Source organism: Pleurodeles waltl, chromosome 4_2, assembly GCF_031143425.1.
Source record: "Pleurodeles waltl isolate 20211129_DDA chromosome 4_2, aPleWal1.hap1.20221129, whole genome shotgun sequence".
Taxonomy (NCBI): domain Eukaryota; kingdom Metazoa; phylum Chordata; class Amphibia; order Caudata; family Salamandridae; genus Pleurodeles; species Pleurodeles waltl.
The window spans coordinates 676,510,538-676,531,277 of NC_090443.1; the positions used below are offsets into that span (position 1 = coordinate 676,510,538).

The 20,740-nt window shown below is 44.0% G+C and overlaps 1 protein-coding gene across 2 annotated transcripts in view; it reads right to left on the reverse strand.

Annotated features, from left to right (window-relative positions):
• Positions 1 to 20,740, reverse strand: part of ST6GALNAC3 (ST6 N-acetylgalactosaminide alpha-2,6-sialyltransferase 3) — a 1,845,830-nt gene that overhangs the window by 903,357 nt on the left and 921,733 nt on the right. For both annotated transcript variants that reach the window (XM_069232255.1, XM_069232256.1), the window contains one exon: positions 12,633 to 13,042. In XM_069232255.1, the coding sequence (XP_069088356.1) occupies positions 12,633 to 13,042 (410 nt within the window). The remainder of the gene's footprint in view (positions 1 to 12,632; positions 13,043 to 20,740) is intronic.

Below are 20,740 nucleotides of genomic sequence, written 5' to 3' on the forward strand. Positions count from 1 at the left end.
TTGCCCTGATAAACTGTGGGCTTCTCTAATAAGGGCCCACATGTTCTATTTCTTCTAATGACATTATCAACTTTAAAATTGTTTGTTTTACATGATCCAGACTTTTGTGCATCATGACCAAAGATGTAACCAAGAGCATAAAATTTGTAATGAGCGTTACCTGATTTTTCTTTCAGTCTGCAAGGAAAAAAATGTAATTTCTTTAGTAAATAAAGTCCCATATTTAAGAGCTGTTTATTGGGAAACATTTAAGTGTTAGGGGAGCTATCTCAGTTTTTTACGGGTAGAATTTGTTTATCCTCCTAATTGCAGGAACACCTTTTACACAAAGTGGGACTGAAGTAGACTTGGTGTATTATAAAAGAGTAAACAAGAGGTGGGGTGATATTTCTTTAGATTCTATTTGCATTTTTATCATGCATAAGAAAGAACAGAACTATAGTTAAATCCAAAATCTTTGACTTGATATGTTCTGATTTTGTTAATTGGTTCTTCCAGTTTTTCAACTGTTCATTCCAAATTTATCTTTGGCCATTTGTGTTCATAGAGCATGGAATTACAACTGGTTGAATTCAACATCCCTTCCCTTCATTTTCTTGGAATAAGTTAGACGTGGTTTACTGGTGACTATTACAGGGAATGAGTAACCAGCATAAATGTGTATACATCCTGCAATAAATTGGTATTTTGCCTCCTTCTTCTTTGTAAAGTAACATCACTGGACATGGAATGTAGGCCAAGATTTTCAGTTTTCAACTGTATGTTAGCACACTTCGGCTAGAATAATGTGTTTGATGTTTGTCCCTCGAGGGATATGCCATTTCTAAAGCCTTGCTTTAATGGGAAGACCAATAAGGCAGAATCTTTTCAAAAACGTATGATGAAAATTAAATTTGTGTAAGAACATGTGAACTGCAATGGTCAGTGAACAAAAACACCATGGAAAGTGGAAAATAAGCCCACCCGTTCTCTCAAAATTACACAATGTCATGTCATCCCCGAGCAACACAGAAAGACACTTTTCATCAAGACCTTCAAACAGTAGCGATTTGAATCTACGTCATTGCAATCATGCAAGTCCAAATCATTTGTTCATCAGTGAAATTGTCCCATTTGGAAAGAAATGTGCTTTTCAATTAGAAATAACTTTCACATTCTGACTAGAATATGTACCTGCAATTCTATGATTTTTTTTAGTGAATGTGTATCAGACAGGCTATACTTTAGAAGTTATACAAAGGACCAACCAATTGGCCAAGTAATACGAATGCTTTAGTAACAAAAATATGAAAAACTGATGAGAAGGCACATTAAGAATGAAACCAACTAATTGGCCTATGTCTGTATTTTACATTCAGGTGAACTTTGAATTTATATGTTTCAGACATGTAAAGAAAGATAAAACACAACAATTTCTGGAACAATCTCAGGTAAACCTTTGTCCCCAGCTATGTGAGAGTAGAAATCTGGGAATTAGTAGGTCTGCTGTGGATCATGGACACCAATTAGGGTAACGTAAAGTCACTAAGGTCTGACTCCAACTTAGGTAGTCCCCAACTCCATCTTAGTTCATGGAGGCCACCATCTTCACTAATTTAGACAATGGAAGTTGTCATATTCTCTGATTATGCATAATCATTGTAATGTCTTCCTTTTAACTCACATGTCGCCAGACCTTGTCTTTCAAGGAACTGTGATATTGTCAAATTCTTCGATTAATGACATATATACAACATCTAATGCAACATTCGCCTGGGTCTACTCCTCACCATGTCAAGGTCAAATAAGAACACATATAGATATATAAGCAAATTAATTTAATGTGAATTGACGCCCTTTTGCTTATGTGTTCACAAGAAAAAGTCTGGGACGCAGACCTTTAAGCACATAATCTATGTCAGACATTTCTAAACTTGTTTCAGAAATTCCAATTTCTGATATAACTTAGTGCATAAGAATGTCACTTATCCACTTGTCAAAAGTGGTCTTTCTCCCAGATTATCTCCCAAAACTCTGCCAGAGATGGTCTCACCTCCTGCAAGCACACTTCACACTTCACAGATGATGAATCTCAACTGAAAAATGAAGCGGTTAACCCAATTCCCAAAGGAAGACCGACTGACTGCTACTACAGTAGGTTTTGTCCTTCGCAGGGAACAACATACCTTCATACCTCCACTGATAAAGATAGCCTATGCTATCAACAAGGTATACAATGCAACTCTTCTACCTAAGAAACTCTAGATTGCTCTTTCATGCTCTCATAGTATAGCACATAGAATTAGGCATTAGGGTATTAGGTTCTAGATAACATTTTAAATTACATTGTAACAATGCTGGAAATGTCTTTTGTTTTGTTCTCGTGATTTATAATGTGTCTGGTTACTGTTTTTATAATATTCTGTGTGGTTGTTTTAAATGTCATGATAAAGATTATTCCCGTAGAATAAAAGCTTTTAACTTAAACATGTTCATTCTTCTTAGTACAGTGTGTGTGATACTGTGCCTCTAGTCCTTTTATGGGATTGCTGGTAATTAAAAAGCAATACTTCTTTATCAATTACACACTGAATACAGTCTTGCGGGGCTACAAAATCAAGTCTTTCATGTTTATCACTTGTTCACTGAACCAAGTTCCCCCCTGACACCAACGGGTGAAAAAGCACACCTTGTAGATGTATGCCTAAGTCAGTTCTTACGCAACAAGGGACCATCCTGAGTACAAGCAGCTACACCTGACTTGCTGTTTGGCATTGCCTTTGCTACCTCTGACCTCAGGAGTCATATGAAAGTGACAGGGACAGAGCATAATCAGTGCTAAAGCAGCCCTGTTCAATTGGTGTACTCTGCTGTTGGAAAATGGGTTATTGGTAGGGCAGGTAGGTACCTACACCTAGCAACAAGCCACAAACCTCCACAAAAGTACAGTTAGGTCTCAGTAAATTAATCCCAGCTCTACCCTTGGTAGCTTGGCATCGAGCGTCAAGGCTTAACTTAGGAGACAAAGTGTAAAGCATTCAAATATCACAAAACAGTAATTAAATAAAACACAGGAAACAGTTTAAAAATCCAAAACCAATTTATAAAAATAGCTTATATTTTTATCTTTAAAATGACACAAAAACGATTAAAATCGGTTCAGGGGAACCGGAGATATGAATTTTTAAAGTATTATTATTTTCTAGCGCTTAGAAACAAAAAGCGCCAATCAGGTCATCTGGTTGCACCAGGACCGGGGCAAAGTCAAATTTCAGGCCGACCGCGATGGAGCCCTGCTCGGCTACAAGTCGCGGGAGGCCTCGGTTAAAAAGTTACCTTCTGACTTAGTCTCTATTTTGAAGTTTTTCTTCACCGGGACGAACCTGCCAGTTGGATCCGACCTCCTGGAGCCCTTGTCTGAATACGCGAAGTCGGTTTCCTCGGTGGTGATTTTTACCTTCGGACTTAGTCGTTTTTTCGAGATGAAAATCCTTCGACCGGGGTAAACCTGGATCTTGATCCGACGTCCGTGGAGCCCTTCTCGGATACGATGGCTGGAAGGTCCCGGTCAACTTTTTACGTTCGGACTTAGTCTTTTTTTCGGATGTTTTTCTTTACCGGGACGAACCACGAAGTCAGGCCGGGTCGCGGTTGAGGCAAGCCGGCTAGAATTTCCGCGTCGGGTCGGTCACTTTATGGAGCTTTTTTCCAAAATTTCTCCAATCTTTTCCAAACTTCTGGGGCTTCACCCAGATGTTCTTTTAAGGTTCTTTTGGGGTCCACAGCTCACCCCAAGGGTCCAGAAGTTCTGTGATGGTCCTTGGGAAGTGCGGACTTCAACTCCCAGAGTACACCTGGCGCAAACTCCTTTTTGGCCACTGGGCAGTGGTCAGCTGGTCACTTTTTCAGGAGTTGGTGCAGGGGACTCTGGTTAGCAATTTTTCACCTGTAGCAAACAGGGAGTCCCTCCTTGAACCAGTGGAAGCCAGGCAAAGTCCTTCTTGTGGTGAAGCCCAAGTGTGCAGCTGGTGCAGTCTTTCTGAGTGCAGGGTCCAGGTGCAGGCCAGGGGTCCAGCAGGGCAGTCCTTCTTCTCCTTGTAGTTCTTTCTTCTTGAAATTTGGTGGGGATCTGAGGCGTGGGTGCAGGTCTGCCAGTTTTATCCTTGCTCCTGGGTGAAAAGCAGGGGGGCCCTGGTCCTCCAATCAGGGACAGGGTCGTCCCCCTGTGATGACCACTTCCTGGGAAGTGTGGCAAAAATCCATCCCAGAAGGCAATAGTCTCTAAAAATCCAAAATGGATGAATCTGATTTTTGGAGGAGAGATCTGGCTGAGCCCACCCACTGGTGTGGCTAAAAATCATAAACACACCCCTCTCCTGCCCTCTCTTAATCTAATCAAGGGGGCACCTAGCTGTCTGGGGTTGCAGGATGTGGGGGTGTTGCTGGGTGCTCCAGATGTCCTTCTCTGCCTTTGAAGACCAGTTTGGCAGCCCTCCCCCTTCCTGCTTCCCCATCTGCTGAGGGGAGATTCTCTCCCCCAAGCACATTCCTTTGTGTAAAGCCAGGCCACTTCACACCTCATTAAAGTGGCCTGGCAGAAGCTGCTGCAGGCTGGCCAATCAGAGCACAGCAGTAAAAACAATGCAGAGCTGAAATTGGCAACTTTTTAGGTAAAGTCTAAACTTTTTACCTGCACTAGTTATATTAAATCCAACAACTGGAAGTTGTGGGATTTATTATAACAATCAATTTGATACCAAATTCTTGGTATGTAACATTTAAGGAGACTTTAAAATTTAAAATAAAGTCTGCCCATTCTAGCCTATGAAGGCCATTTACTTCAATGAGGGAAAAACGAATTTGGCTGTTTTTACCTCACCAGGGCTTATAAATCTATTTTTATAAAGTCCCTGCTTATAGTTACATGGCACCCAGCCCTAGGGGCACATAGGGCACACCTTAGGGGTGACTTATATGTAAAAATAAGGTAGTTTAAAACTTTGGAAGTACCTTTAATTCCAAAGTCGAATTTGCATATAACTTTAATTTAAAAGCAGCCAGCAAGGCAGGCTTGCTTTTAAAATGACACTGGGCACCTCAGCAATGCACCTAGGTGTGCACCACCTATGCTGTGGTCCCTAAACCTACATGCCCTACCATATACTAGGGACTTATAGGTAGGTTAACTTAGCCAATTATAATTAGCCTAATTTGCATATCCATTTTATACAGAGCACAGGCCCTGGGACTGGTTAGCAGTACCCAGGGCACCATCAGAGTCAGGAAAACACCAGCATAAAGTGGAAAATGGGGGCAAAAAGTTAGGGGGCCTCTGCAATCAGCCCCAGTTTCTCACACAACCCCCCCCCAGCCCACACGCCCAGGAGACTCAGCCCAACCCTGGGAGAGTCTTCCTGGCTTGTTAGGCGAGGAAGACAGTGAAGAAAACTGGCTGTCCCTTTGCAGGGCCTACTCTGCCTTATATCCTCCTGTCAGGGTCACTCCCTCTGGGTAGTGAAGCCATCCCAACAGTAAAAGGACCCAAGTCAAACTGAAACTTCCCTCTAGGGGGGTCTTCCTCCTCTCTCTCTGCCAACTTGGGTAGTGAGGTGCCCACCTCCCCTACTCCAAACTTTGCTAGGGCAAGACCTAGCTTACCCAAAGAGGTCACCCAACACTTGAGCAACCCCACCATGACCAACAGGGTCAGGGGGCCTACTTTGCTATTGGCCTTGGGGTCTGCCTCCCAGGCCAAGTACAGTGCTGCCAGGAAGGCTAGCACCCAGCAGAGGCTACTGACAGCTGTCAGTACCCAGAACCACACCCTAAGCTCTCCACTGACAGGTGGCTGAGCTGCTTTAGGGGCATCTTTGGGGTCCTGGCACCCCTCTTGCTGTCTAGAGTGGGGGGCTACCACCTCCTGTGGCAGACACCCTCCTTCCACTCTCCCTTCTGTCAGTGCAGGGGCAACACCTTGCATCTGGACAGCTGCCTGACTACTCAGGACTTCCTTGGGGTCAGGTGAGGCCTCACCAGTGCCAACTCTGGGCTCCCCCCCTACTGGGGCAGAAGGCCTTTGGCTCCCTGGAACTCTCTTTAAGAGTGGCCTACCCTTCCTTTTCTTCTTTCCTTTTCTTGGGGACCCCTGTCTCCTAACTGTAGGGACTGACTCCCCAGGACTTTGGTTTGGGGGGGCGCCCTGGGCGACCGCCCCATCTGGGACCAGACTCACCTCTGGGAGGTCATTGCCCAGGATACAATCTAGGGGAAGGTCAGCACTGACTACCACCCTAATCCAGTCAAGGATACCCTCCCTCTCTAGGGGCACTATGGCTACAGGTTTGGAGGTGACCTCCCCTGTGGCTATCCTGACTTTCTTTGTCTTTCCTGGGACATACATGTCTGGGGTCACTAACCGGTCACTCACTACAGTGTGACTTGCACAGGTGTCTCTCAGGCCAGTGGTAGGGATCCCATTCACTTGAATGTGGTGGAAGTGCCTACTCCCACCATCAGGGATCACCAGCTTACCATCTGGTCCTGTCTCCCAGCACAATGCTAGGAGGACTTCATCATCTGAGGAATCCTCCTCTATGGCTACACTGGACAGCCCAGTGCTAACCACTTTCTTTGGACAGGCTGCATCTCCTCTGAAGTGACCTGTCTGCTGACAGTCAAAGCAAGCCCTACTGTCCAAGAGCTTTTTTAACCCTGGGTCTCCCTGTCTCTGCCTGTCAGATTGGGAGTGGGATTTACTCTCCTCCTTCTTAGGGTTCTGGGGTACAGAGGGAGTCTCTGTGGTGGGCTTACCACCTCCCTCCTTAGGTTTTTGGGGACCTGTCCCCTCCTTCTTGGAGTCACCCCCCTGGGACTTGACAACCACCCTGGTTCTCAACCACTCATCAGCTGCCTCCCCTAGCTCTCTAGGGTTGGTCAGCTTAGAGTCCACTAGATGCTGGCGTAACCTTTCTTGGATACAATTGGTCAAGATGTGCTCTCTCATGATCAGATTGTATAACCCCTCATAAGTATTTACTTTGTTGCCAATAATCCAGCCCTCTAGTGCCTTTAGTGAGGTGTCCACAAAGTCAACCCAAAACTGGGTACTGACCTTCTGGGTGTCCCTGAACTTCATTCTATATTGCTCTGGGGTCAGACCAAACTTCTTGGCTAAGCACCTTTTCATACTAGGGTATAAATCTGCCTCCTCCCCCCTTAAGGTCAGAAGCCTATCCCTCCCTGAGTTGGGGACCAACTCCCACAAAAGGGAACCCCAGTATTGAGGCCTAACCCTTCTCATTTGGAGTGCCCTCTCAAAGGCCTCCAGCCACTTATCTATGTCATCCCCCTCTACATAAGCAGGAACCACCCCCTTGGGTAATCTGGGGCAAACTCCCCCACCCATGGACACCTCAGCTTCTTTATCGCTGCTTCCATCTTTTTTTTCTTTGCTTGCCCACTTTTTCTTTTCTAGGGCAAGCTTATCTGCTTCCAAAGCTATGTAGGCTAGCTGGGCTTCCAGCTCTCTTTCCCTGATGGATGGGTTCTCTCCTCCTGAAAGGACCCTCTTCCTACCACTAGCTTTGGGTCTGCCCCTAGTGACTGTATCCAGTGAGGACCGTTCCTCCTCTTCCTCACTTGGGGTCTGATGCCTTCCCTCCCCTGAGTGGTTAGAGTTAGCATCTTCCTCTTTTTCTTCCTCCTCTGGAGCTTCCTCTGTCTCTACCTCTTGTGCCTCAGCCCATGCTGTCAGGGATTTAATCAGGATTTGCTTCCTGAGATCAGGGGTTGCAGGCAACCCCCTCTCAATACACAACCCCCTAAGCTGGACTACTGTCAGTGTGGGTAGGCTAGCCAGATCAAGCTCCATGGTTCCCTAGTTTTGTGTCAACAAAAACTTTTTGCAAAAATTGGAAACAAGAATTTAGAAAAATTACAAAAATTCAATAATTGAAATTAATCCAAATTAATTTTTTTTAAAAAAATTTAAAATTAAAAATTAAAAACAATTTTTGCACTAGGACAATTTAAAGGATTTTTAATTTGTTTTATCTAAAACTGTAACGTGATATTGAACACAAGTACAGGATCCCGTCGCTGCTTCCAATTATGTTGGAAAATGGGTTATTGGTAGGGCAGGTAGGTACCTACACCTAGCAACAAGCCACAAACCTCCACAAAAGTACAGTTAGGTCTCAGTAAATTAATCCCAGCTCTACCCTTGGTAGCTTGGCATCGAGCGTCAAGGCTTAACTTAGGAGACAAAGTGTAAAGCATTCAAATATCACAAAACAGTAATTAAATAAAACACAGGAAACAGTTTAAAAATCCAAAACCAATTTATAAAAATAGCTTATATTTTTATCTTTAAAATGACACAAAAACGATTAAAATCGGTTCAGGGGAACCGGAGATATGAATTTTTAAAGTATTATTATTTTCTAGCGCTTAGAAACAAAAAGCGCCAATCAGGTCATCTGGTTGCACCAGGACCGGGGCAAAGTCAAATTTCAGGCCGACCGCGATGGAGCCCTGCTCGGCTACAAGTCGCGGGAGGCCTCGGTTAAAAAGTTACCTTCTGACTTAGTCTCTATTTTGAAGTTTTTCTTCACCGGGACGAACCTGCCAGTTGGATCCGACCTCCTGGAGCCCTTGTCCGGATACGCGAAGTCGGTTTCCTCGGTGGTGATTTTTACCTTCGGACTTAGTCGTTTTTTCGAGATGAAAATCCTTCGACCGGGGTAAACCTGGATCTTGATCCGACGTCCGTGGAGCCCTTCTCGGATACGATGGCTGGAAGGTCCCGGTCAACTTTTTACGTTCGGACTTAGTCTTTTTTTCGGATGTTTTTCTTTACCGGGACGAACCACGAAGTCAGGCCGGGTCGCGGTTGAGGCAAGCCGGCTAGAATTTCCGCGTCGGGTCGGTCACTTTATGGAGCTTTTTTCCAAAATTTCTCCAATCTTTTCCAAACTTCTGGGGCTTCACCCAGATGTTCTTTTAAGGTTCTTTTGGGGTCCACAGCTCACCCCAAGGGTCCAGAAGTTCTGTGATGGTCCTTGGGAAGTGCGGACTTCAACTCCCAGAGTACACCTGGCGCAAACTCCTTTTTGGCCACTGGGCAGTGGTCAGCTGGTCACTTTTTCAGGAGTTGGTGCAGGGGACTCTGGTTAGCAATTTTTCACCTGTAGCAAACAGGGAGTCCCTCCTTGAACCAGTGGAAGCCAGGCAAAGTCCTTCTTGTGGTGAAGCCCAAGTGTGCAGCTGGTGCAGTCTTTCTGAGTGCAGGGTCCAGGTGCAGGCCAGGGGTCCAGCAGGGCAGTCCTTCTTCTCCTTGTAGTTCTTTCTTCTTGAAATTTGGTGGGGATCTGAGGCGTGGGTGCAGGTCTGCCAGTTTTATCCTTGCTCCTGGGTGAAAAGCAGGGGGGCCCTGGTCCTCCAATCAGGGACAGGGTCGTCCCCCTGTGATGACCACTTCCTGGGAAGTGTGGCAAAAATCCATCCCAGAAGGCAATAGTCTCTAAAAATCCAAAATGGATGAATCTGATTTTTGGAGGAGAGATCTGGCTGAGCCCACCCACTGGTGTGGCTAAAAATCATAAACACACCCCTCTCCTGCCCTCTCCTAATCTAATCAAGGGGGCACCTAGCTGTCTGGGGTTGCAGGATGTGGGGGTGTTGCTGGGTGCTCCAGATGTCCTTCTCTGCCTTTGAAGACCAGTTTGGCAGCCCTCCCCCTTCCTGCTTCCCCATCTGCTGAGGGGAGATTCTCTCCCCCAAGCACATTCCTTTGTGTAAAGCCAGGCCACTTCACACCTCATTAAAGTGGCCTGGCAGAAGCTGCTGCAGGCTGGCCAATCAGAGCACAGCAGTAAAAACAATGCAGAGCTGAAATTGGCAACTTTTTAGGTAAAGTCTAAACTTTTTACCTGCACTAGTTATATTAAATCCAACAACTGGAAGTTGTGGGATTTATTATAACAATCAATTTGATACCAAATTCTTGGTATGTAACATTTAAGGAGACTTTAAAATTTAAAATAAAGTCTGCCCATTCTAGCCTATGAAGGCCATTTACTTCAATGAGGGAAAAACGAATTTGGCTGTTTTTACCTCACCAGGGCTTATAAATCTATTTTTATAAAGTCCCTGCTTATAGTTACATGGCACCCAGCCCTAGGGGCACATAGGGCACACCTTAGGGGTGACTTATATGTAAAAATAAGGTAGTTTAAAACTTTGGAAGTACCTTTAATTCCAAAGTCGAATTTGCATATAACTTTAATTTAAAAGCAGCCAGCAAGGCAGGCTTGCTTTTAAAATGACACTGGGCACCTCAGCAATGCACCTAGGTGTGCACCACCTATGCTGTGGTCCCTAAACCTACATGCCCTACCATATACTAGGGACTTATAGGTAGGTTAACTTAGCCAATTATAATTAGCCTAATTTGCATATCCATTTTATACAGAGCACAGGCCCTGGGACTGGTTAGCAGTACCCAGGGCACCATCAGAGTCAGGAAAACACCAGCATAAAGTGGAAAATGGGGGCAAAAAGTTAGGGGGCCTCTGCAATCAGCCCCAGTTTCTCACATCTGCACCACATGCACATCTCCAGTCCCCCCATCAGCAATAGGAGCCTGTTGATTAACTACATTCAAGGACAAAGGGTCAACTCTGTGGTGGCGTTGATGGTTAGATTTGCATGATTTGATTTAATTCCCACTACCATTGGATCTTGGTGAACTGACATGCATGCTGGGAATTAGTTTCTGTAAACAAAGATTATCCTAACCTGTCATTTCTAGTCAGTTGTATTGCATGAAGGGCCTATAAGATAAAGTCACTATAACACTACTTCCAAACATCGGAATGAGGTCCTTCACACATCATCTTGTGTGTAACTGGGGATCTATTTGGTCTGACAAGCTATATCTTTGTATACTCAGGTCGAATAGTATTTGTGGAGGCTGCAGTTCTTAGATGACACAAAACACTACTGCTAGAGGTTGTTGCTTTCAGTACCTGGCTCGTGAGGCATAAAAAAAGATGATTACAGTCTAGTGTTTGCCTTGGCCTGCAAACAGCTTCTCCCTTTGCAGTGAAAGAATGCTTCAAGTTTTTTTTTTTTTAGAAAAAAAGTTGAAATCCTTCCGTTTCCTTGTTTTTCATAAGGTGGGTAATGGGTTGCAAACAATTGCCAAATGTTTTTAAAGTTGGAAATTCGGCCAGAACGAACTGCAGACCTCCATCCCAGTATCTGCATTTGTAATGTATACGCATTGCAAATCCTGCCTCGTAAGGGAGCCCCTTTTATCGGACAGGGGTTAGAATAGCAGCACATTGCAAATGCAAAATGCTGACTGAGATGCCATAACAGCACAATACTCCAGCTCGATTGGAAACATTCTCCCATCCAAATGCACAGAGATGCAAATTCACCAAAATGGCTGAGGTAATGAAAGTGATCTCAAAGTGACCTATGATTTCTTGAAGACATCATAGGCTGTACTCTTTTTAAGCCCTGGCCCTATGGAAAAGCCTAATATTTGTTGCTGCTGGCTCTCAGAAAGAAAAAAAAGTATAAACTACACAGAAACTGAGCTTTTTGTGTTTACATTCTGTTTTTGCTGCTCCCTGTAGAACCCTGCCAGTGACAGCACATGGACCAGGTAACAGTCTACTCTACATGTAAGCCTAAGTGAACCCTGCGCCTCCCTGGCAGAAATATGTCGAATTCCACTTAGAGCAGAAAGGCTTTTAATAGGTATTTATTCCTTTTAGGTTTTCAGAAGTGCCAATTATTTGTCGCCATTGTAGTTAATGCTGGGCATTAGCTTGTTCCTAATAACATTCTGAGATTTTCATGATACCTTACAGTATTTATAATTTAATCCTTTGTATTATGTTGCGGAACCCTCTCTTCACATTTAAATGCAGCGTATGCTTTTAATTGCTAATTAAAAGTTATTGTTTGTTATGCTGGATTTCATTATTAAGAGTGAGTAAAAACCTTTCAGTTAGGTGAATCTCTACATGCTAATTTCCGTAATTTAAGAAATGCAGTAAGAAGTAGCCAGTAAGAAAGCCCAGACATATCATTTAATCATGTGCTTGAGCACCGGGCACATTTTTGACTCAATGGTGCCTCTAATTCATAACCATGAGAGAAGATCAACTTGCCTAATTCCTGGAGTGTCAGAAAAAGAGTAAAGAAGGATTTGCTATACACGACCTGGACTGTGTCAAAAGAACATTCAGAAAAAATCATCACCCCTATTAAATCTGCTGCTATTACAAGGGTCAACCATAAGAGGAAGTGTGATCTGACTGAATGTGTAGTTAGAGTGGGAATTTCTCTGTCAAGTGTGATTCGTTTTAACCAAAGGGTGATTTCCTTCCTTTTTCCTTTTTGACCTTAATTGTAAAATCGTAAAGCTCTGGGCAGTCGAATTCTACCAGGACTCTTTAAATAAAACACGATAAACACAGAATCTTTAATTGGCTTCCTTACTCATGCAGTCTCTTACAACCTTACAGTTCAGGTGAACATTTGGATTCAGATGAGAAAGTATTCATACGCAAGAAATAATGAAACATGCTCTGATTATTTTAACATCTGTCTAAACCTTATTGGCATTAAACACTTACCGGTCTCTTCCAGTTTCCATTTTAAAAACATCATCACAGTGGTGCATCTGCTGTTCGGTGGTCAAATATATTTTAGCGTCTGGGTAGCTGGCAGCCGTTTTCTTAAGCATGCTGTATACAATGCCCTTGCCATCCATGCGCATGTTGCGGTAGGGGCCCCAAATCACATAGATAGTGGTGTTGGTTTCTTTGAAGAAATAGTCAGGGTTCTGAAGGAGAAGTGGCACACTGGTGTGGGAAACGACCCGGACTGACGACCTACGACCCACATCATCCTCATAACCTGTTATTGGCGCATTATTCATTCTCCAAATGCAGGAGCTTTGGTCAATCTCTTTACCCACTTTCTGTCCAATCATCTGGCCTGAATTGGAAACAATGGCACATTCGTCGCAGTTCAGATGCAGAGGCTGCGAAGGGAATGCAAGAAACATTAGGGGATGTTTTATTAGTTCTTACATCATAGTGTCAGTACATCGGTAGCACTTTTACATAGCATGTTATATATATATATATATATAGAGAGAGAGAGAGACACACACATATATATATATATATATATATATATATATATATATATATATATATATATATATATTTGTTCGCGGAACAAACTAAAGGTTAAAGTAACATTATAGTTGGTTGAATTTCTCATAGACAACATTAACGTTTTGAACTAAACAAACAAAACACAGAAATTCACCAGTTACAGCCCCTGCCATGCACTGCTTACAACTCACATATGACATAATTCATGGCATGTTCTATGGCACCATTATGACATCACTAATGACATCTCAAATTACATCATTGATGACTTCTCTGGTGACATCACTGATAAGGGATTGATGAGGCCATTTTTGTTTTACAAGTTTGATATGTAGTAGGATCCCTGTTGGATTTTTTGCACATATCTATTTGGATGGTATTTCCATGTTGTTTTGCACAGTTCTAAATTATGATTCTGTTTTGACAGTTATAAGGCTGATATCTGGAATGTATTTAAGTTTGAGTTGCTATTGCGTTCATATGATACCACTAGGGTCAGTTGTACATTTTAACTAGGTCAATAATGAGTGTTTATCTTGCACAGCTTTAATGTGCTTCTGCTTTGACATACTTACAGAGGACTGTAAACTGTAACCGTTTTGAAAGTGGTGGGTGATATCTATCCTTACTCATTTCATTTGTTTTCACATCACTTTGTAATGTTTTATACAAGCCATTTAGGATCTTCTATCTGGGATATTAGGACCAGAATCATGGGATTTAGCCCATCTGGGCTTTATAGGAATGTGGCAAATTTATTGTATTCATTTTGTAACGTTGTCTTGACTTTATCACTACGATTACTTTGTGAAATTACTTCATTTTTCATGAGTTTCTTTCACATATTTCACTGTTTTAAGACTGTGCCTTTTGACACTCTGTATCCTTTGTATATGTGTTGGACTTTTTGCCTTACGCAGGGTCATCCCCAGTCTTTTTGCCTCCTTCCTCCTGGTTTTTCTGACCTCTCGCTGTTGGCTCTAGGACTCTGAGCACTTTATCACTGCTGACCAGTGCTAAAGTGCAGGTGCTCTCCAATCTAAAGTTGGTATGATTGGCTTATACCTAATTGGCATATTTAATTTACCTATAAGTCCCTTGTACAGTGGTATCTCTATACCCAGGGCCTGTAAATTAAATACTACTAGTGGGCCTGCAGCGCTGCTTGCGCCACCCACTGAAGTAGACTTTCAAACCTGTCTCAGGCCTGCTAGCGCAGGGCCTGTGTGTGCAGTTTTCTGCCAGAGGGACCTGGCATCTAAGCTTACTTGCCAGGCCCAGAACTCCCCTTTTACTACATGTAAGTCACCCCTAAGGTACGCCCTAGCTAGCCCTATGGGCAGGGTGCCATGTATGTAGAAAGGCAGGACATGTGCCATATTGCATGGCCTGTCCTGGTAGTGACAAACAGCCTAACTTGGTGTCTCACTGCTGTGAGTGCTGCCTTCTCATAGGATTGCATTAGACATGACTCTGGTGTTTTGCAGCTTGACTCCAATCCACGTCTGGGCAGAGTGACAGTTGGGGCTTTGTGCATACTTTTCAGACAGCCTGTACACAGGGAGGGTAGAGGTGTCACAGAGGTGCATCTGCATACTGAATAGTCTTCCTGGGCTGAGAGAAGGGAGAGGCGGGGCACACCTGCATTTGTAAAGACTGTGCCCTGGCCTCACACAATAGGGTTGTTAACCCCCCACTGATGTTTGGAGCCTGTGCTGAAAAGAGAGAGGGGGCACTCCCAGAACCAGTTGTAACTGGCTGGAACCACCTCTCCCTACCATTGTAAAACACTGTAAGAACTGACTACAGGGGAATTTTCCTCACAATTTGAACACTCTTGGAAATTGAACCTGGACACAAGATGCTGCTGAATGGACTCACCAGGAAACCGCCTTGGACTGCTGCTGCTGTGCTAACCTGTGACCTGCCTGGTCACTAGGAGGAACTGCCATCATCTGCACCCCTTGTGCTGGCCTGTAGCTGGACCCACCAGCCTTGTGCTCCTTCCTGCTTCATTGTTCCCAGGGGCAGGGTGCCGTGGCCCCTGACCCCTGTAACTTTTCCCTGCACGAGGAGTGCTGCCTTGATATCCCCTTTGCGCTGGGAGAGCGCTCTTCTGTGCCCTCAGGCACTTCGAGGCACCTGTTTCATGCTGGAATTACCGCCGCAACCTGGGCTATAAGTATGGCCTTAGCGCTTTGAAAAGTGCTTCCTGGATGGCCCCCAGTAATCACGGTCCCCGGAGGGGCCCTTCAATGGTCTAGAGGATGTGCGTGCTGTCCTCTTCTCCTCAAAAGGATGTCAGAGGCCCCCATTTTGCGCAAAGGAGCGCCGGGGGCCCCATTGTTCATCTTCTAGGCACTGGAGGTGCCTTCATCAAGCCAGGTACTGTTAAAGGAACAATATATAGAACATAAGTTCTTACTAGAGACTTCGTCTGATTTATATGTTGCCTACCTGTTTTTGATGGTGTTTCATAGGCATATGCAAATGTTCCTTTTATGGGCATGACTTGCTAATATGTTTCCCTAACTTGCCATATTTTTCTAATGTTCCTACTATGGGCGTTTTATGATATTCTTATGACAAGTGTTCTAATGTGATAACGTGTTTCCTGACTACTGCTTATGTTGCAGAATACTGAGTAACCTGTGTGTTATGTGTGACTACTGCTAATTTGCAGAGTAACTAATGTGTAACGTTCTGACAACTGCTAAGGTAGCAGGATAGTACTGATATGTGATGTTTGGCCTGATAATTGCGTTGTGTACAATACAGTATATTTTCATATAATCTGGTGTTGTGTTTCCTTTATGGTGGGGATATTGCGTCACATGTGTGTGTGTGTTGTGCAAACGCTTTACACATTGCCTCCAGGTTAAGCCTGACTGCTCGTGCCAAGCTACCAAGGGGGTGAGCAGGGGTTATCTTGGACGTGTAACTCCCTTGCCCTGACTAGAGTGGGTGGGTTCTGCCTGGCTGAGGTGCATACCCTAGCCAACCAGAAACCCCATTTCTAACAATATGTTTATAAAATATGTAGCATTTCACTTTTTGGTACAGCGGAAGACATCATGTGATCAAGGCTCTCTGGAGTCCACACTCGTCATGGGAAAATAGACACCTTTTACTTTGTTTGACCCTAAGTGACTGTAATTTCTGAAATACTTTTTTGGGGATTGTTTGTATTTTTTTTTCACTGGGCCCGCTTCCACTAGACACGTCACATCATTGTAAGGGATGGGCATCCTTTGAAGGGGATGCTGTTAACATTATCTATCTATCTATCTATCTATCTATCTATCTATCTATCTATCTATCTATCTATCTATCAATTGGGCTTGGCCCTCTTTGCAGGGTCACCCCCAAACTTTTTGCCTTCACCCCTCCTATTTTTTGCTGAATTCTGTGTTGTCGGCTTTAGGAATCTCTGCACTGTGCCACTGCTAACTACTGCTAAAGTGCTTACTCCCCTAAACCTAGTAAAATTGGCCTACTACTGATTGGCATATTACATTTATGTATGCATTGCTTGTAGAGTGGTATACCATTGAACAGGGCCTGTAACTTAAATGGTACATGCACTTTACCCATAGGGTAACATTGGATGGCTTATTACATTTAAAAGTGCTTAATTTTGATTGGAAACAGATAAAAAGTTTATGTTGATATCTATTTAATTATAATTAAAAAATCAGATTTTAAATTACAGTTTTGAAATGCCACTTTTAGAATGTTGGCATTTCTCTGCCCTTTGCAATGTGGTGCCTGCAGCAAGTCATGGGTCACATGATTGGGTGTATTCGGCTGCTGGACTTTGTGACTTCCTCCCGGAAAGTTACACACATAGATGTGCCTCAATGGGTCATCTGCAGGCAGATTGAGGGACAGAGCTTGACACAGCCCCCCATGCAACGGAATAGGCTGTGCTCTGCCTTTGCACAAAGGACTTTTCATCACTGCATTGTTCCTGCAGCCAGTTGGAGCTTGGGCAGAGAAGTCAGGAAATTCAAAGCACTTCAAAGTGAAACCTCTAGAAATGTCTCCTCCTACTTCAAAGAAGACACCAGTTATAAAAAAAGAGCCCGCAGACCCACTCGGCAGTTCACTTTGAGGATCTGCTGAAGGACTCTCAGAAGGCTACCTGCTGTTGTGGCCTGCTGTGTACTCCACAAGAAATCTCTGCTGCAGCTGAAAAGACTGCTTTGCTACCTGGAACCTTCCTTGAACCCTCAGATGCCTGCCCTGCTGCTTGAGCCTTGCTTCTTCATCTAAACCCAGAATTACCAGAGTGAATCTTTGCCCCGGGGGTGGTGGTTAAAGAATGCCCCAGACCTTGGCCCACCCGGTGAAGATGAAGCGGGGGAGCCTTCGCTTCATTTTTAAACAAAAAATCACCAGATCTGTGGATCCACCACAAATCCGGCAAAACATTTTAAAGAATGTTTTTTAGCTCTGGGGGGTTGATGGGGGGCTCTGGGAACCCACCAGCAGCGCTAAGGGGCCAGGGTGTCTGTACCCTGGCCCCTTTTCTTTTTAAAAACATTTTTTTTCTAGAACTCTGCTGCCGAGTCCCAAGATGGCTGCCAACACTTCCTGACCGAAGTCTTGACAACCAATCAGATGTCAGCACAAGATCGGGAGGGATTGCAAATCCTTTGCATCCCTATATATACACATTTTCCCCTTAATTTCTCAAAATCTACTGAACAGATTTACATCAAAACAAAGAAGGTCACTTTCTGGATGAAGACCTACCTTCCTGTCGAATTGGTGTAATTCCATCCAGAAGGTTTCGGTTCTATCACTGTTCAAAATCCCTGAGGAAAAATGAATGGGGAAAAAGTGTTTTGGGACCCCCCCTTTTCTTCAAGCACCCCTGGACGGAACACCGTGAAATTTTCCAGACAGGAGCTCAAGTGAGTGTTGTAATTTCTTGGAAAAATTTGTGAAGATTAGTCAAGAGGTAATAAAGTTATTAGCAATAACTGCTACTAGGTAAAACATATATATATATATATATATATATATATATATATATATATATATATATTTCCTAAAAAAAACAAAGGTTACATGGTTGTAAAAATTAGGTCACCAATTTACTCCATAGAAACTCAGCAGTTATAGTTAGAGTTCTTTAAGCAACTATAACTCACGCCCTCAGGTAACTATAACTCGCTCCCTTGCAAAGCAGTTTTCTTATCAATAATTTGCTGCAGTAGTAGGATTAACATATAGTAATGAAAATTACTATACGTGAAAAAAACCCATAGAAATTCACTGAAAAAAACAAAGGTTACAGGCACAGAATAGTTAGGAAATAGAATTAAAATAATAAACATACAAGTTGTTGTGTGTTGCCTGAGTGGGTCTGAATGGGTGCATGAGTGTCTGAGTGGGTGTGTGAGTTGGCACATGAGTCTCTGAGTGCATGTATGAGTGAATTAATTAGTGTTTGAATGAGTCTGTGGTTTTTCTTTCAAATGTTTCCATATTTGTGAATAATTTGCAAAAGTTCGCAAATTTTTACAAATATCGCATGCTGATGGAAAGTTATTTTAAACCTCAAATTTGCTCCTAAACCACACCTATGGGGACAGCGTACCTTCGCCCTGAACCCTTATGCCACTTTCAATTAGGACTTTCACCACCAGAGGCTGTGTCCCATCAAAAGAAATGGCAGCCACAACTTTCTAGTCAGGTTGCAGTCAGTCAATTGCAACGCGTCTTTTCACATTGGCATTTGTGAAAAATTCATGAATTTTGCAAATTACTTGTGAAATATTCGCAAAGCTGTCATGGCTAGAGTTATACAAATGTGTTTTCCCTTTAATATCGTGAAATCGCAGCATTGTCACAATTTTGATGTAAAAATAAAAAAATAAATAAAACAAGCGTGGGCTTGTGTGCTTGCTTTTTATTAACCCCCGGGTGGACCAGGTCCCGGGGGCATTGTTTTTTTAATAGGGGGGCCTCCTGGCAACTCCACAGCTTTGGGGGCCACCACCTCCCAGGGGCAATTGCTAAATTTTGTGTGGGGGGGTCATGCAGCCCCCTACTCCGGGGACAACAACCTCCACAGGGCAAAATGCTTTTACTATGTGGGGGAGGCTCAATGACCTCCCTCACAGCCCCAGGGACCAAAACCTCCCCGGGGTGATATAAAAACATATGTGCGTGGCCTCCCGTGTCCCAAGGACCACCACCTCCATTAGGCATTGTTAAACTGAATGCAGGGGCCCCCCGCTTCCCTGGGTACCACCACCTGCCCGGGGCTACTTACGTTGGAGCCCACCTCAATGAGCCACTGATGGCCCTGGGGACCGCCGCCACCCAGGGCCAGCTCCTTCTATGTGCCAGGGTGCCCACCCCCGGGACATAGCTGTTTGTTGTGGTTGGGCTGCAGCTTTGACAGCTGCAGCCAAGTCACAGCAAACATAACTCCGCTTTCTGACATCTGGAGTTGTCAAATAGGTCCTGCTGTCAGAAAGTGGTGTTTACTTTTGTCGTCCCTGCATGCAGATATGCGCCCAAGGAAGACAGATGAAAAAATAGCTACAGCAACCAGGGAGCTGCTGTTAAAGGCAGGTGCCTGCTTGCTGGAGCAATGGGACCACGGGGAGGGCTTGAGACTACCCCGCAGTCCCAGATAGCTCATAAAGGGCCAAAAATAATATTCAAAATAATGAGCAGGGTCCGCAGGAGAGGCCTGGAGGCTCCCCTTGCGGTTCCAGATAGTCCATAAGGGGTAAGAAAAAATGTAAAATAAACAAAAGGCTGTGGCCTAATGGTGAAGGTCACAGACCTGTAGAATGAGAGTTGCGGGTTTGACTCCTGGTGTATTCTTAGACATTTCCTTCCTTTAACTTATTTTCAACTGCAAATGTTTAAGGCTCATACTGAAAGGTGATTTTACTGTTTTTAATTGACAAATACATTTTTCTTTTCAATTTGTGCAGGAATATCTCTTTCTAAGTATATCATCTATCAGAGCCTAAAACACTCTCTATCTTCCTCTCACTCTCTTTCTCTCTCTTTTTTAATTTCCTTCCCAGACTCACACACCTACTCAGATCCTTATGCACCCACTCACCCACTCACAGACCCACTCAGACCCTCGTGCACCCACTCGCAGCCCCTCTCAGGCCCTCACACACTCACTCACAGACCCACTGACACCCTCATGCACCCACTCACAGACCTGCACGACACTGACACATCCACCAAGATACTGATGCACACAGTCTCACACCCAGACAGAGAATTACACAGCCACTCTCATCCACAGATACACCCTCTTACACCTATTTTCACACTCAGAGAGATAGGCTGCAGCCAACTCCTGCCGTGCACGGCCAAAGGGCCGTGTGCAGAGTGGGCTGGGTAGGTAGTGGGTTGGCTGCAGAAACTGGTTGCAGGCCAGGCCTTGCGGACAACACCTGCTGTGCACATCCAAAGGCTGTGTGCTGCGGTGGTTGGATTAACGTATAGTAATGAAAAGTACTATACATTTAAGAAAACTGAGAAATTCACTGAAAAAAACAAAGATTACAGGG